This window comes from Epinephelus moara, chromosome 21, assembly GCF_006386435.1.
Source record: "Epinephelus moara isolate mb chromosome 21, YSFRI_EMoa_1.0, whole genome shotgun sequence".
NCBI lineage: Eukaryota > Metazoa > Chordata > Actinopteri > Perciformes > Serranidae > Epinephelus > Epinephelus moara.
In genome coordinates, this window is record NC_065526.1 from 17,969,712 (window position 1) to 17,982,675 (window position 12,964).

Here is a 12,964-nt window from a genome sequence, read left to right on the forward strand (position 1 = left end):
AGAGAAAATGAGAAAGAAGGGTGTCATAGCTGGACATGTTCCCTTCACTTTTCAAAATCCCACTGACTACATTTACAGGTTTACAGTTCGGCTGACTCACTGATATGTCTCTAAGCAATCATGTCCTCACTGTCCAGCTGTCATAACTGCGGGACAAGCTCTATGTTGATAAAATATATTAACATATATACCAATAGAGGTATGACAGTATTGTTGATCAATCAAAAGGGAGGCAGTAAAGGATGATGCATTGACACAAGAACTGATTTTGCAGAGACACCAATTTGACATTGCTATAGCAGCCTGTGGCAACAGCTGAACGGAAGTATGATTTTAAGTTAGAAGGTAACGCCAATGCACACTGCTGCATTGTTAGTATAGTTTCATGTCTAATTTGCCACCAGTTCAGTCAGACAACTCATGTTTTAAAAGTTTATTTCAACAGCAGAACATAGTTGGAATTTGGTTTCCAGACTCCGGCCTCATTGCTCCCCGCAGTTTACATAAGTTATAAGGGAGCGATGATTAAATATTTCCTCCCTTCGCTGAAGCCTGCAGGTGGATGCTGGGGTGAAGGTGGGGCTGAAAGAGCGAGCAGCAGTGCTGATGCAGAGCAGCAGCAGCATTGCCAAGGCAAAGGGAGAACTGGGAAGATTTTGCAGCTTAAATTGACCGCCAGATTGGGAGGGTGTGTTTTGTAGATGACATACGGAGAGTTACTTATGTGTATAAATCAGTGCAGCTCAAGTTGACTGCCTGAACTAGCTCACAGGCATCGCTCCATTTGCACCATCTCTGCTTAGGTCTGTCAATTGGATTGAGGTCTGGGCTTTGACTGGGGCATTCCAGGACATTTAACTGTTTCCCCTTAAACCACTGGAGCGTTGCTTTAGCTGTGTGTACAGGGTCATTGTCCCGCTTGAAGGTGAAGCTTTGTCCCAGGATCAAATCTCTGGAAGACTCAAACAGGTTTTTCCTCAAGGATTTGTCTGCATTTGGCACCGTCCATCTTTCCTTCAATTCTGACCAGTTTCCCAGTCCCTGCCGATGAAAAACATCCCCACAGCATGATGCTGCCACTGCCATGCCTAACTGTGGGGATGGTGTTCTCAGCATGATGAGAGGTGTTGGCTTTGCACCAGACATAGCATTGTCCTTGATGGCCAAAAAGTTTTTTAGTCTCATCTGACCAAAGTACCTTCTTCCATATGTTTGAGGAGTCTCCATTATGCCTGTTGGCGAATTCCAAACTTTCTTTAAGCATTGGTGTTTTCCTGCCCACTCTTCCATAAAGCCCAGCTCTGTGGCGTGTACGGCTCATAGTGGTCCTATAGACAGATACTCCAGTCTCTGCAGTAGAGCTGCCCAGCTCCTTCAGGGTTATCTTTGGTCTCTTGGTTGCTTCTCTTATTATTGCCCTTCTTGGGCGGTCTGTCAGTTTTGGTGGGTGGCCCTCTCTTGGCAGGTTTGTTGTAGTGGCATAATCTTCCCGTTTTCTAATAATGGATTTAATGGTACTCCGTGGGATGTTCAAAGTTTGGGATATTTTATTATACCCCGACTCTGATCTGTACTTTTCCACAATTTCTGTTCTGAGAGCTCCTTGGCCTCCATAGTGTTGCTTGCATAGTGGTGTTGCACTGGTGCTGACTCTGAAGCCAGAACAGGTGTATATATACTAGATATATACTATGCCATATACTAGATCATGTGACACTTTGATTTCCCACAGGTGGATCTTATTAAACTAATTATGTGGCTTCTGAAGGTAATGGTTAGGGCTTCTTAGCAAAGGGGGTGAGTGCATATGCACACACCACTTTTCAGTTTTGTATTCTTTAGAAAATCTAATTTAAAATCCATTTAAATTTCAGGTTGTAAGGTAACAAAATACTAAGAATACCAAGGGGGATGAATACTTGTGCAAGGCACTGTTAATGGGTGCAGTTCGGTAGAATAGAAATAGCGCCTACATGAAACTGCTCACAATGAGGTTTGTTGATTATCTTGAGTAACCAGTTCATGATTTCTGGAAAGGGATATCACTGTTGAGTTTTTTAAATGTAGTTTTTTGGCGCTTTGAGCACCACAAGCCGAGTGCCATCTAGATCCATTATATTGGAGAAAAGACAGACATCTCTACAACGGATGTCTCCAACACTCTGCAACTCACACGAACACTGTCTAGATTGATAAATAGTGCTATAGGTAAGAGGAAAAACTGGCATTTTTGCTTTTTGCATGGACTGTCCCTTTAATAAGTACTGTTACAAGTAATGAAATAGAGCCAGCAGAGATTTCTCATTGCAAGTGAATGCAGCTTAAAAGCAATTCTGGTATTGACAAGGTATGTGGGGATGGAGGGGATTCTGGGGCTAATTAACCATCCATAAGTAGTACTGATGAAGCATACTGGCAGCGCAATGGTAACTGTGCAACCCAATACAGATTGTGGATGTCAGTGTCTCAAACACTATGGCATGTAGTCTGTAACATTTCCTGTCAGACTACAGTAGTAGTTTTGGCAAAGTTCAACTTTAACGCCTCCACTATTTTCAAACTTATGCTTCTTAGACTTCCACTTTTTTGCTCTTTGATACCAAGGTCAAGAAAGAACAGGAGTTGGAGAAGTGAGAGCGGAGTTAGATTAGTGTGAGCACAGCAAAGAAAGACTCAACAAAGTCACTGCCTGCTCTCTCTCCTTACAGCCCCTCAGCTAAGCTTAAGCTCCCCGCACATCTCTAAACGCTATATCTAATTTGCAACATCAGAGCCAAGATGGGGCCAGTTTAGGAACAGTCGTGGCTGTGTAACAACACAGGAGAGCTCGGCTGAGGGCCTTTTAACCAATGATTTATTAGACCGTACCACAGGTCCTCTTGGAGTAAAAGGCTGAGGAAATTGAATGGCTCTGACCTCTGTCTGCTTCTGGCTCACTGGCCCGAGCTTGAAGCCGACTTGCTACAGGTGGAGAGTGTGTTTTTTTGTGTGTGAAGTACATGTATCTCTTTGAACACAGTGGGTTAGCAAGATTTTGTTAGCAACCGTGATAAGCTCTGGGCTGTTACGTGAAAGTTTTGATCACTCCCTGCTTCCCTCTCACTGCTTAAACAGGCCTTTTCCTGACATGTTTTTTGATTTCCAATTCTCAGCACGCTTGACATGTTTATCAGCCCGTGGCCTCGCTGGCTTGTAGCTTTCTGCGGTAAACAGGTTTGGGAGGTAAAAGGTTTAACCTCCCTGAGCTTGCGGTGTTCAGCAATCAGCATCCATTTCACTGCTCTGTGATGGAAAACCTGAAGGAGAGATTAGACTTTCGGAGACCGGCAGATGAATTGAGGGGAGGGTGGAGACGGCACAATGGATAAGAGTCGAGAAAATAGGGAAAGTGGAGGTAATTAGTAAGAGAGAGCACTGTAGAGGGCTGCGTAGGAATACTTTGAGAGATGATAAGCCTGATCTCCTCTGATGAGAGGGTTGATTAGTGGGATTCAGATAATGTGACCAGTTTCATGTCAGTGATACAAGCCCTACTGCAGACTGACCATGCTCTCACTCTGTCTTTGCACTGTCTATTCTCACCGTCATTCTCTGTCTGTGTTTTCCTCTGTCTCTGAGCAGCCAGGAAGACATGTGCCCCTGCAGAGTTTGCCTGCTTAAATGGCCAGTGTGTCCCGGGACGTTGGCGATGCGACGGGGAACCAGAGTGTCCCGATGGCTCTGATGAGGCAGAGGAGACATGCAGTAAGTGAAAGCATTCAGCTTCTCTCATCAAGGACATCTTTAAAGAGCAGTCTATTTCAACTGGGGTTTTATTTTTAAAGGCGTGACCTTGGTTTTGTTATTAATATTCTGAAGTCTCCTTAGTAACTGCTACAACAACAGTCCAGGTCTGAAAAATCAAGCTAATACCAAAGTGCGTAAAACTGCAGTTCCTCTAAAGGCCACTTGAGGCTGGCGTCAAAAGCCACTCAATCCTCATAGACTCCCATGTTAAAATGCCCAACTTTACAGCAGAAATAAACATGTTTACAGCCTGGCATAAAAACTGGTTTTGGTCTCTATAGCTTATTTACCCTTTTGGTTGTTTAAAAAGGTCTTGTTCAGTGTTTGGTTGTTTTTCCTAGTTAGTAAATTTTGTTGTAATGGTTTTGAGCCTGGTTTTTGCTCGCGAAATTAGCATTATCACTTTTAATCATAGACTGTAAATGCGCTCTGCTAACCAAGCTAGCAGCTAGCTTTAGTGTTTTTATGGTTAGAATTATGTCAGTCGAATCTCTCGGCCGTTTAGTATAAATATTCTACGATCAGGGTTTTTTTTCCCATATAAATGTTTAAAATTTGAATGGGGCTCAGTGGGATATACAATGTGACAGCTGCATTCATGTAATATAATAGCCTAAACAAACTAACGGCGCTTACAACGGATCACAAATGTGCAACATTTTTTGCCGACACTAAATTTCAAACAAAAGCCAGAGACTGTGTCGTATTCAGTATCTGTGAATTGTAAATTCACAACTTCCAAGCAGGAGAGAGAAGATAATGTTATCTTGGAGCAATGCGGTGAAAAGTTTCTCCCCTGTGATGCTGCATCACACGCAGCGTTCTGTACCAAAGAGTCGCGTGAAGGTTGGTGTAAATGTGCTCACTCCGCAGCAAAATCTGGGTACCTCAGAAGTACACTGCACAGCACACCGACCAAAAAAAATCTCTTTGAACTGATGTGAATCTCAACCCTCTCCTTCAAATTTGGTCACTTCAAGCTCCAAATATCCAATGCAACTTCCGGGTCCGTCATGTGATGCCATGGGACCCAAAGACTTACACTGTGAAAGAGACATCTGTAAATCAGTGCGTTTTTTCAATATGTTTTTTTTAATTTTTTTTATTAGCTTCTCAAATGACGCAAAATCACTTGTTTCACTAACAGGATTTGATCCATTTATTTTGAAAACATTTGGAAAGACTAGAGTCTCGTTTCCTCATTCAGTTTGGTGGAAAGCTAGACTGGAAGTTAGCTGCTTGGCCGGCCAAAGTCTCCAATGCGCCTGCTTTATGGGCCCAAGGATGTGGAAGCACAGTGTAATTTCTTGGTAGTTTTACACACAAACAAGCCGAGCTTCTTTTGGCTTTATGCGCCACTGAGCAAGTTTCATAGCCCCTCCTCCAGTGCTGTATCCAGTTCTCTTTATACATCCATGTGCCAAACTTTAGGCTTCAAAGCAGGAGTCCACAAACCAATGGGTGACGTCACAGTGGCTACGCTCATTAGTTTTTGACAGTCTATGGTCCCACCCCGAGGAACATGACTCTCATAAGAGGTTGTGAGATTAATGTAGAGAAGCGTTAGATGAGAACTAAGATAGGAAATAGAAAAATGTCATTCTGCTCAATATAACTGTTTAGTTTTTCAGACTTTATTCTTTGCTTTTCAGTGTTGTCTTCACCACAAGATGTCACAAGCAAAAAAAAATGTAACTGTGTTTGGAGGTTAATTCAAAATTGAGTGCACCTTTGCAATTATACTGTAGCAAGCACATTAGGTCAAAGTTACACCAGGATGAATGGTGGTAGATGTTTACAACGGCTGGTTTGGAGTATAACTCTACAATTTCCTTTCACTTTTTCTTTTGTTTGGCTGAATCCTTTATGATTCACAGACTGCTTGGACTCTTTTTATTTCCCTTCAAGGTTTTTTGACTTGTTAGGGGCCGGGCAGCCAAAGCTGCCAGGACCCTATTGTTATCCTGCATGATGTTCTTCTTCTTCTTCTTCTTCTTCTTCTTCTTCTTCTTCTTCTTCTTCTTCTTCTTCTTCTTCTTCTTCTTCTTCTTCTTCCGAGGAAATCCTACTTCCCATGCGCGAAAAATCACCAAACTTTGCACAAAGGTCCAGTCCCATGCCAGATTGCCTCAGCTGCAAAAACAGGCCAATAGTCCTGATGATGGCGCTACAGCAAGCCTCTAAAGTTAAAAAATTTGAAAATTCACAACAAATCAACCATATGTGCTACAGATTTGCAACTTTCACCAAAATGTAGCCCCAATACTGAAGAAAATTTTGTACATTTAAACCTATGGCAAATTATGAAGTCCATCACTCTGTTTTTTTCAAAAACTGTAAAACTTCTTAAACCTATCTCCTCCCACAATTTTTGCTCAATTGACACCAAACTTGCTACAGAGCATCTTCAGACTGTCCTGCACAAACGATACACACAGATTTTTTATTTATCGAAAATTGAGCCTACAGTGCATCAAAATGTTTGACTGTAAACGGTATTGTAAACATATACTTGCAAATTCTTGCTAAATACATTTTCAATGTTCATTAAAAAAAAAAGACAAAATTTTGGAGTCATGGTAGATGATGTTTGGAAAATATCAGAATTTTATCTCAAAAACTGAATTTTTTTTTACAGCATTTTGAATTTCGCTTTCATGTGAACAATTGTAGTCAATGCAAAAATGGCATTTTTAAACATCAGTTTTTCACCTATGGAGCCAATAAATCATTGTTAAAAACAAATTACCAACATCGCCATGCTGTCTAGATGCAATTTGTGTATTTTCGGATTTTTGTCTTAATAACTGAATTTTTGACAGCTGTTTGAAATCTGCCTTTACACACTAACAGCTGCTGTCTTGCACACAGGTATAGTTGTGGATTAATTATGTGTTTGACTTATTGATTTATTGACTAATCATTGCAGCTGTAGAATTCCTAGAATGAGCTAGAAGAAGTTTTAAACATATATACCGCAGAGTTGTCTCTTGCTAATTAGCTCAGTGAGATTAGCTCAGTGAGATAGAGCATAGTCTCTTATGCTTAGAATGCCACCTTTTTTTCATCTTCCTACTCTCTGCTTGTTGCTCAGAATTGCCTAATTTTACCTAAAATTGCCCGGCCCCGACCATTGCTGCGCAGCAGCTATAATTGTCTTTGTTGTTTTTAAAAGGCACAGTGGGATCTACTGTTACAGTTGATCAGGTATTTTACACTAAGAGAAAACAAAGTGGCTGGCTAAATGTTGCGGCATTTTGCGTGTTGCATCTGGATACGCTGTCACGTCTTCATTTCAGTCATTATAGATGAGATTTAATTTGACTGTGCTAGAACCTGTATTCAGGTTGCTGATTTACCTTGTTATCTCGGCTCCGGCGGCCATTCAGCTGCCTCCCCTGCCTCCACTCGCCCACACACTTCAATACTCAATGCTGTCTGATGGAGAGTGCATAGAAAGGCCTCGATTACCTCTCTGCCAAGCTGTTAGAGCTGAGGATCTCTGGCTGGCTCACTTATAGCCTGTGCCAGTCTAGCGCACCCACACACAGGCCCTGATGGGGGTTAGGTGTGTTGACGTCTCCACAACCAAGCAGGGGCTCAAGTGTGGGAGGCTTGAACCAGTTATTAATTGTTTTCTCTCTTTTTTAAATGCCAATTTCTTTTTCCTCCCATGGCTGCTTGCCTCTGTCTGCAGGGTTATGGATATGGACAGAGTTGAAAGCGGTGCGTTGATAAATGATGATGTCTTAGGGAAAAGCAGAGAGTATTCACTCACTGGAATTAAGCAAAATTTGTAAGACTGAACTGACATTTCAACTCTACCAGGTCTTCATCTGGCAAATGTTATCCTCGCTGTTATACATTTCCCAACAACAGTGTCTGATATTACACACCACACTGCCTTCTATTAGTTTGAAAGTGCCGCAAGGTCTGAAAATATAAGGAGCCAAAATTACACAAAGGCAGCACTGTTGTACAGCCTTAACTGCCCAGATGAAAAATAGAACTGTGACTCTGCCTTCAGCCAAACCAGCCGAGTGTGGCGGCAACAAGTATTTTGATCTGAATCTGACGTCTAAGTTTATCTTAGAGAAATTATGTCTCATTGTCTGTACAAACTAACTTTGGTGACACATGAACAGTTTTAGAACAAAACTATTAATAGCCCAGAAAACATTTTTCTCTATCAGCTCCTTATATAGCCTGATGTCGCTAGACCAAATCACAAATGTGAGTTAGTCTGGAACTTCTCAGTTCCTTCTCAGATGTCCAAGGGGTGTTATCAGTGGTCATAGACCAAAGCCCCTTTTTGATAGTCACGGGCTGGCTTGGCTTGGTTTGGGCCATTAGCCTAGCACAGCAGGGATTTGCATTTCCATGACAACAAGGCTACCTTCTTGATGGCGTGTCTTGAGTGATTACGTTTTAAAGCAGTGGGCTGATCCAAGGCTAAAGTCCCCTGTTATTTTGTCTGGGGTTGACTGCGGTCAGTGAGACATCACAGCTACAGACTTGAGGGCAGGCCTGGCTTTTGGACCTACTCTTGAGAAGCTCCATCTTCAGCGTGGCTTGGCAATGCACGGTGTTTCTGAAACTGACAATGGAAACACAAATTGTCGCAGCATGACTTTGCTCGGCTTGGCTAAGAGAGACAATGGAAAAAGGGTACAAAATGCCTCCAGAAGCAACTGGATAGATTGATAATCAATCAGAGCAACAGAACATGATGCCTGTTTTTGGGTCGTCTGTCCATCCATCCGTCCGTACTGTATCAAAACAATGTGGGTAGTATGTGTAAACTAACTATGGTAAACGTTCCTCCATCTAACCAGTGCCTAGACATCCCTCCTTGCCCTACAGCGAAACTCTGCTAGTTGCTGGCTTTCAGGCTTTGGCTCAAACTACAGGCTGTACTTCTGCATTTTCATTTTGCCCACTACCCATGCTGCCACTGTGGATACAGAGTATAGAAGCAGATCAAGAGACAGACCCCAACCGAGATCTGATCAAACAGTCAAACTAGGCAGTGAGCGACACACTGTCTCCTGCACAGTGAGAATGGCGGCAGAAGAATCTGAGATTAAACGGTAAAATTAGGCAGTGCAGATCAAGTATATACCAAGATTCTGTTAGTGAGTTGCCTATTTCTTGCCTCAAGAAACATGTTGTAGCTTACCATTTACCTCTAAGAGATCAAGATCGGTTTTTGCCAGCTGGCTGCCATTGTTACAAACGGACATGTTCACATTATGTCACCCACCAGCAGGTGCGTTTATTGGTTTGGTGCAACCCTTTTGAGCAAAAGCATCCTTTATTTGAGGTTTTTTCTAGTTCTGCAGCACCAATTTCAAAAGTATTTTGTGTCTTTCTACTGCATAGATATCCTAGTTTTACTAAAGGCCAGCTTTCCAGCGGTGAAGTACTTTTTTAAGTATCGTCAGGCTTCACCTCTAGGGCACTGATTATCATATTAGGTTTTTCTTTTTTATCAGTAAAAGTTGAATAACTCAGTTGCCATAGGACTGTTTGTATTTTGTTGCCGTTTTCTTTTGCGGGGAATTACCCAAACGTTCCACCGAAACAAGTTCACCCCTGAAACTGTTTTACACTGTAGGCTTTGCGCTGCCCAAGATGATTATGATTGGTTTAAAGAAACACAAACAAGCCAGAGTGTTTTTTATTCTCCAGAGAGATTTTCGGTTACTTTCTCTAGTCCTGACACAGCACTGTCTGGTTACGCAAGACGAGGTCAGTGTCAATCGAATCTGACCAGACTGCACCCACACAGTCCTGAAGAAGCAGATCAGCGGAGTTTAATAATCTGGTTTTGTTTGTTTTGTTATTGTTGCTTATTTATTCATGAATATTTATTGTTATGGAGAAAAACCTAAGATTTGAAGCCAAGTTTTGAAAGGCTTCAGTAGTTATGTGTTTGGCTGTCTGCCCACTCCCCTTGCCGCTGTTTGGTGCGAAATACATGCTGGGATACAGTACTTCTCTGCCCACACAAGTTCACACAAGTCAGCTCCCAAAGCCGATACATGTAAATGGTAACTGTTGACAACTTATCACAGAAGGACTCGAGGAGAAATTACTTAAATAGTGATGTCTTGTCAGAGTGTTTAGACAGGATAAGGGAGGTTGACGAATGATGTTGATGAAATTGTGTAACCTGTTTGAAATGGTTATTTTGGTTCTACCCACCATTATCACGCTTTGATCTTTAAACTCTTTCTTTTTGTGGGAGGGAATTAAAGTGCATCAAGCGGAGCAGGAAATGAATCAAGGAAAAGCCAAATGCATCTTTCAGAGGATATTCATTCTTGTTTTGGTCCATTTTATTGGCTGTGGATGTGTGGGTCGGCTCGATGAATAATGTAGCAGTCGAGCAAAGCTTCTAATGTCACCCCCAGAAAGTTGAGCGCGTGGAGGGGGACATAAAGGGACCTCTGAAGGATAACAAGTTTATATTGGAAATCCAATTAAAGATAAATGAAGGAAAGATTCATCTCTTGGCTGCAGAATAAAGAGATAGAGATCTGGGCCGAGAAGAAAGCCATTTATATGGAAATCCCGTATGTATTGACTTGATGTTGTAATGTAGAAATTCTCAACACCAACACTGAACATTTTATTTGGGTTTTTATATCTCTCTGCAAACAATAATCAGGATAGATTTTCAGGTTTGACACAATTTGTCAGAATTATTATGGTTTCGTTTTAACCAAGTACACTGCTAAAAAAAAAAAGGGAACACTTAATGGTCACAATACAACACCAAGTCAGTTAAACTTCAGCGATATCAACGTGTCCATTTAGGAAGCACAAGTGATTGTTAATCAGTTTCAGCTGCTTTGGTGCAAATGAAAGTGACAACAGGTGCAATGAGGAGGCAAAAGCAAGTGTGGTGTCCACAGACAGTTGCTCTCTCCTCATCCTCCCTGACTGATTCTTCTCTAGTTGTATGTTCTGCTAGTGTCCTTGTCACTACTGGTAGCATGAGGCGGTACCTGCAGCCCAATCAGGTTGCACAGGTAGTCCAGCTCCTCCAGGATGGCACATCCATACGTCCAGTTGCAAGAGGGTTTGCTGTGTCTCCCAGCACAGTCGTAAGAGCATGAAGGAGATACCACGACACTGGCTGTTACACAATGAGAGCTTGACAGGGCTGGAGAAGGGCATCAACCCAGCAGCAGGACCGGTATCTGCTCCTTTGTATGAGGAGGAACAAAATGTCTGTCAGAAACAGACTCCATGAGGGTAGCATGAGGGCCTGACATCCTCTAGTGGGACCTGTGCTCACAGCACAGCACCGTGCAGCTCCGTTGGCATTCACCAGAGAACACCAGAACTGGCATGTCCGCCACTCGTGCCCTGTTCTCTTCACAGATGAGAGCAGGTTCACACTGAGCACATGTGACAGGAAAGAGTCTGGAGATGCTGTGGTGAACTTTTTGCTGCCTGTAACATCATCCAGCATGACCTGTTTGGCGGTGGGTCAGTGATGGTCTGGGGAGGCATATCCTTGGAGGGTCACACAGACCTCCATGTCATTGGCAACAGCACCCTGACTGCTGTTAAGTACCAGGATGAAATCCTCAGAGCGACTGTCAGACCTTACCCTGGGTTCCTCCTGGTGCAGCAGGCCCTGGGTTCCTCCTGGTGCAGTGGGCCCTGGGTTCCTCCTGGTGCAGGACAATGCCCGTCCTCATATGGTCAGAGTGTGTAGCCAGTTCCTGGATGACAAAGGCATTGATGCCATTGACTGGCCTTCTTGTTCCCCTGACCTAAATCCAACCAAGCACCTATGGGACGCTATGTATGGGTGCATCTGATGCTGCCAGGTACTGCCACAGACTGTCCAGGAGCTGACTGATGCCTTGATCCAGGTCTGGGAGGAGATCCCCCAGGGCATCATCCGCTGACTCATCAGGAGCATGCCCAGACGTTGTCAGGAGTGCATACAGGCACTGAGTTGCTATGATACAATTCAGACAAGTTGGATCAGCCTGTGTTTTCAATTTTTTACTTCGATTTCCGTTGTGATTTTGAATCCAGCCCTCAGTGGGTTGATGATTTTGGTTTCCATCGACTGTTGTTGTGTTATTAAAATACTTATTATTACTTATTACTTATTATTTTGTCCTCAACATACTATACAGTGTACAGTAAAGATTTCTAACTTGAATAATTCAATTCTCTGCTAAGTGTTCCCTTCATTTTTTAAAGCATTGTATCTCGTTAGGTTTAAAGTGATTTTCACTGTGCTGTAGGCAAGAAGGAAACATTTACGTCCTCCTTCTCCTTTCTTCTAAAAGTCAAACTTCAATACAGGTAGTCCTCGCCACCATGCAGCCCTCCTGATTATGTGTTCAGACAAGAAGTGTCAGACCGACGCTGTATCCTGAACAGAGGCATTGCTAATGAGATCCACTTCATCACAGCTGTCTTTCAGTTTGAGTGGATCCAACTGAGCCATAATCACGTTGAAGAGAAAAGAAAAGGGGAAAAAAGACTCAAGGTTGGACATTGTGCGAACATGCGCACAGCATTTTAAGCTACAGCAGCACACCTCTTGAATGGCTCTCTTATCATCTATCTCATTAATCTCGTTTCACTGGTAAATTACCTTCCTGTGCCAGCTACTTGGTGGGATGACAGAACTATAATGAGAAATGTACATCTGTCAGAGGAAACCTCTTGACATGCTGTATTTTTCTGATTAGACTAAAGATGCAAAAAACAACCTCTGACACAGTGGTGGGCGGTTCATTGATTAGACTCGATGTATCACCGCTTGTTCCATGTAGGATGTTTAAAGTGACTATATCATCAACAACGAATTGTCATGGCTTTTTTTATTTTTGATATATCCTCTCTCACAGGTTCAAAAAGAAAACAAGACACACAAACATGATACATCACACGCACTCCCCCGCCCATCCAGACCACTCTCTCCTGAGCAGTGGTGTGTTAGCTCCAAACTGCAACCATGTAAGTTTTGCGACCATGGAGCACCAGTGCAATAAGCAAATATTTTCTGTATATTAACTGAAGAGCTGTTAGTTATTTTCCCACTCACAGTAAAAACTTAAACAGGGTGCTGTAACAGTTTAAGTCTCTGCTAACTGCTAACAGCTAACTGTTGACGGGAAGCTTCAAGTACACAGCAAAA

The 12,964-nt window shown here is 42.6% G+C and overlaps 1 protein-coding gene across 3 annotated transcripts in view; it reads left to right on the forward strand.

Annotated features, from left to right (window-relative positions):
* LOC126383007 (low-density lipoprotein receptor-related protein 8-like) overlaps nucleotides 1-12,964 on the forward strand; it is a 161,213-nt gene that overhangs the window by 47,245 nt on the left and 101,004 nt on the right. For all 3 annotated transcript variants that reach the window (XM_050033352.1, XM_050033353.1, XM_050033354.1), the window contains exon 3: nucleotides 3,622-3,744. In XM_050033352.1, the coding sequence (XP_049889309.1) occupies nucleotides 3,622-3,744 (123 nt within the window). The remainder of the gene's footprint in view (nucleotides 1-3,621; nucleotides 3,745-12,964) is intronic.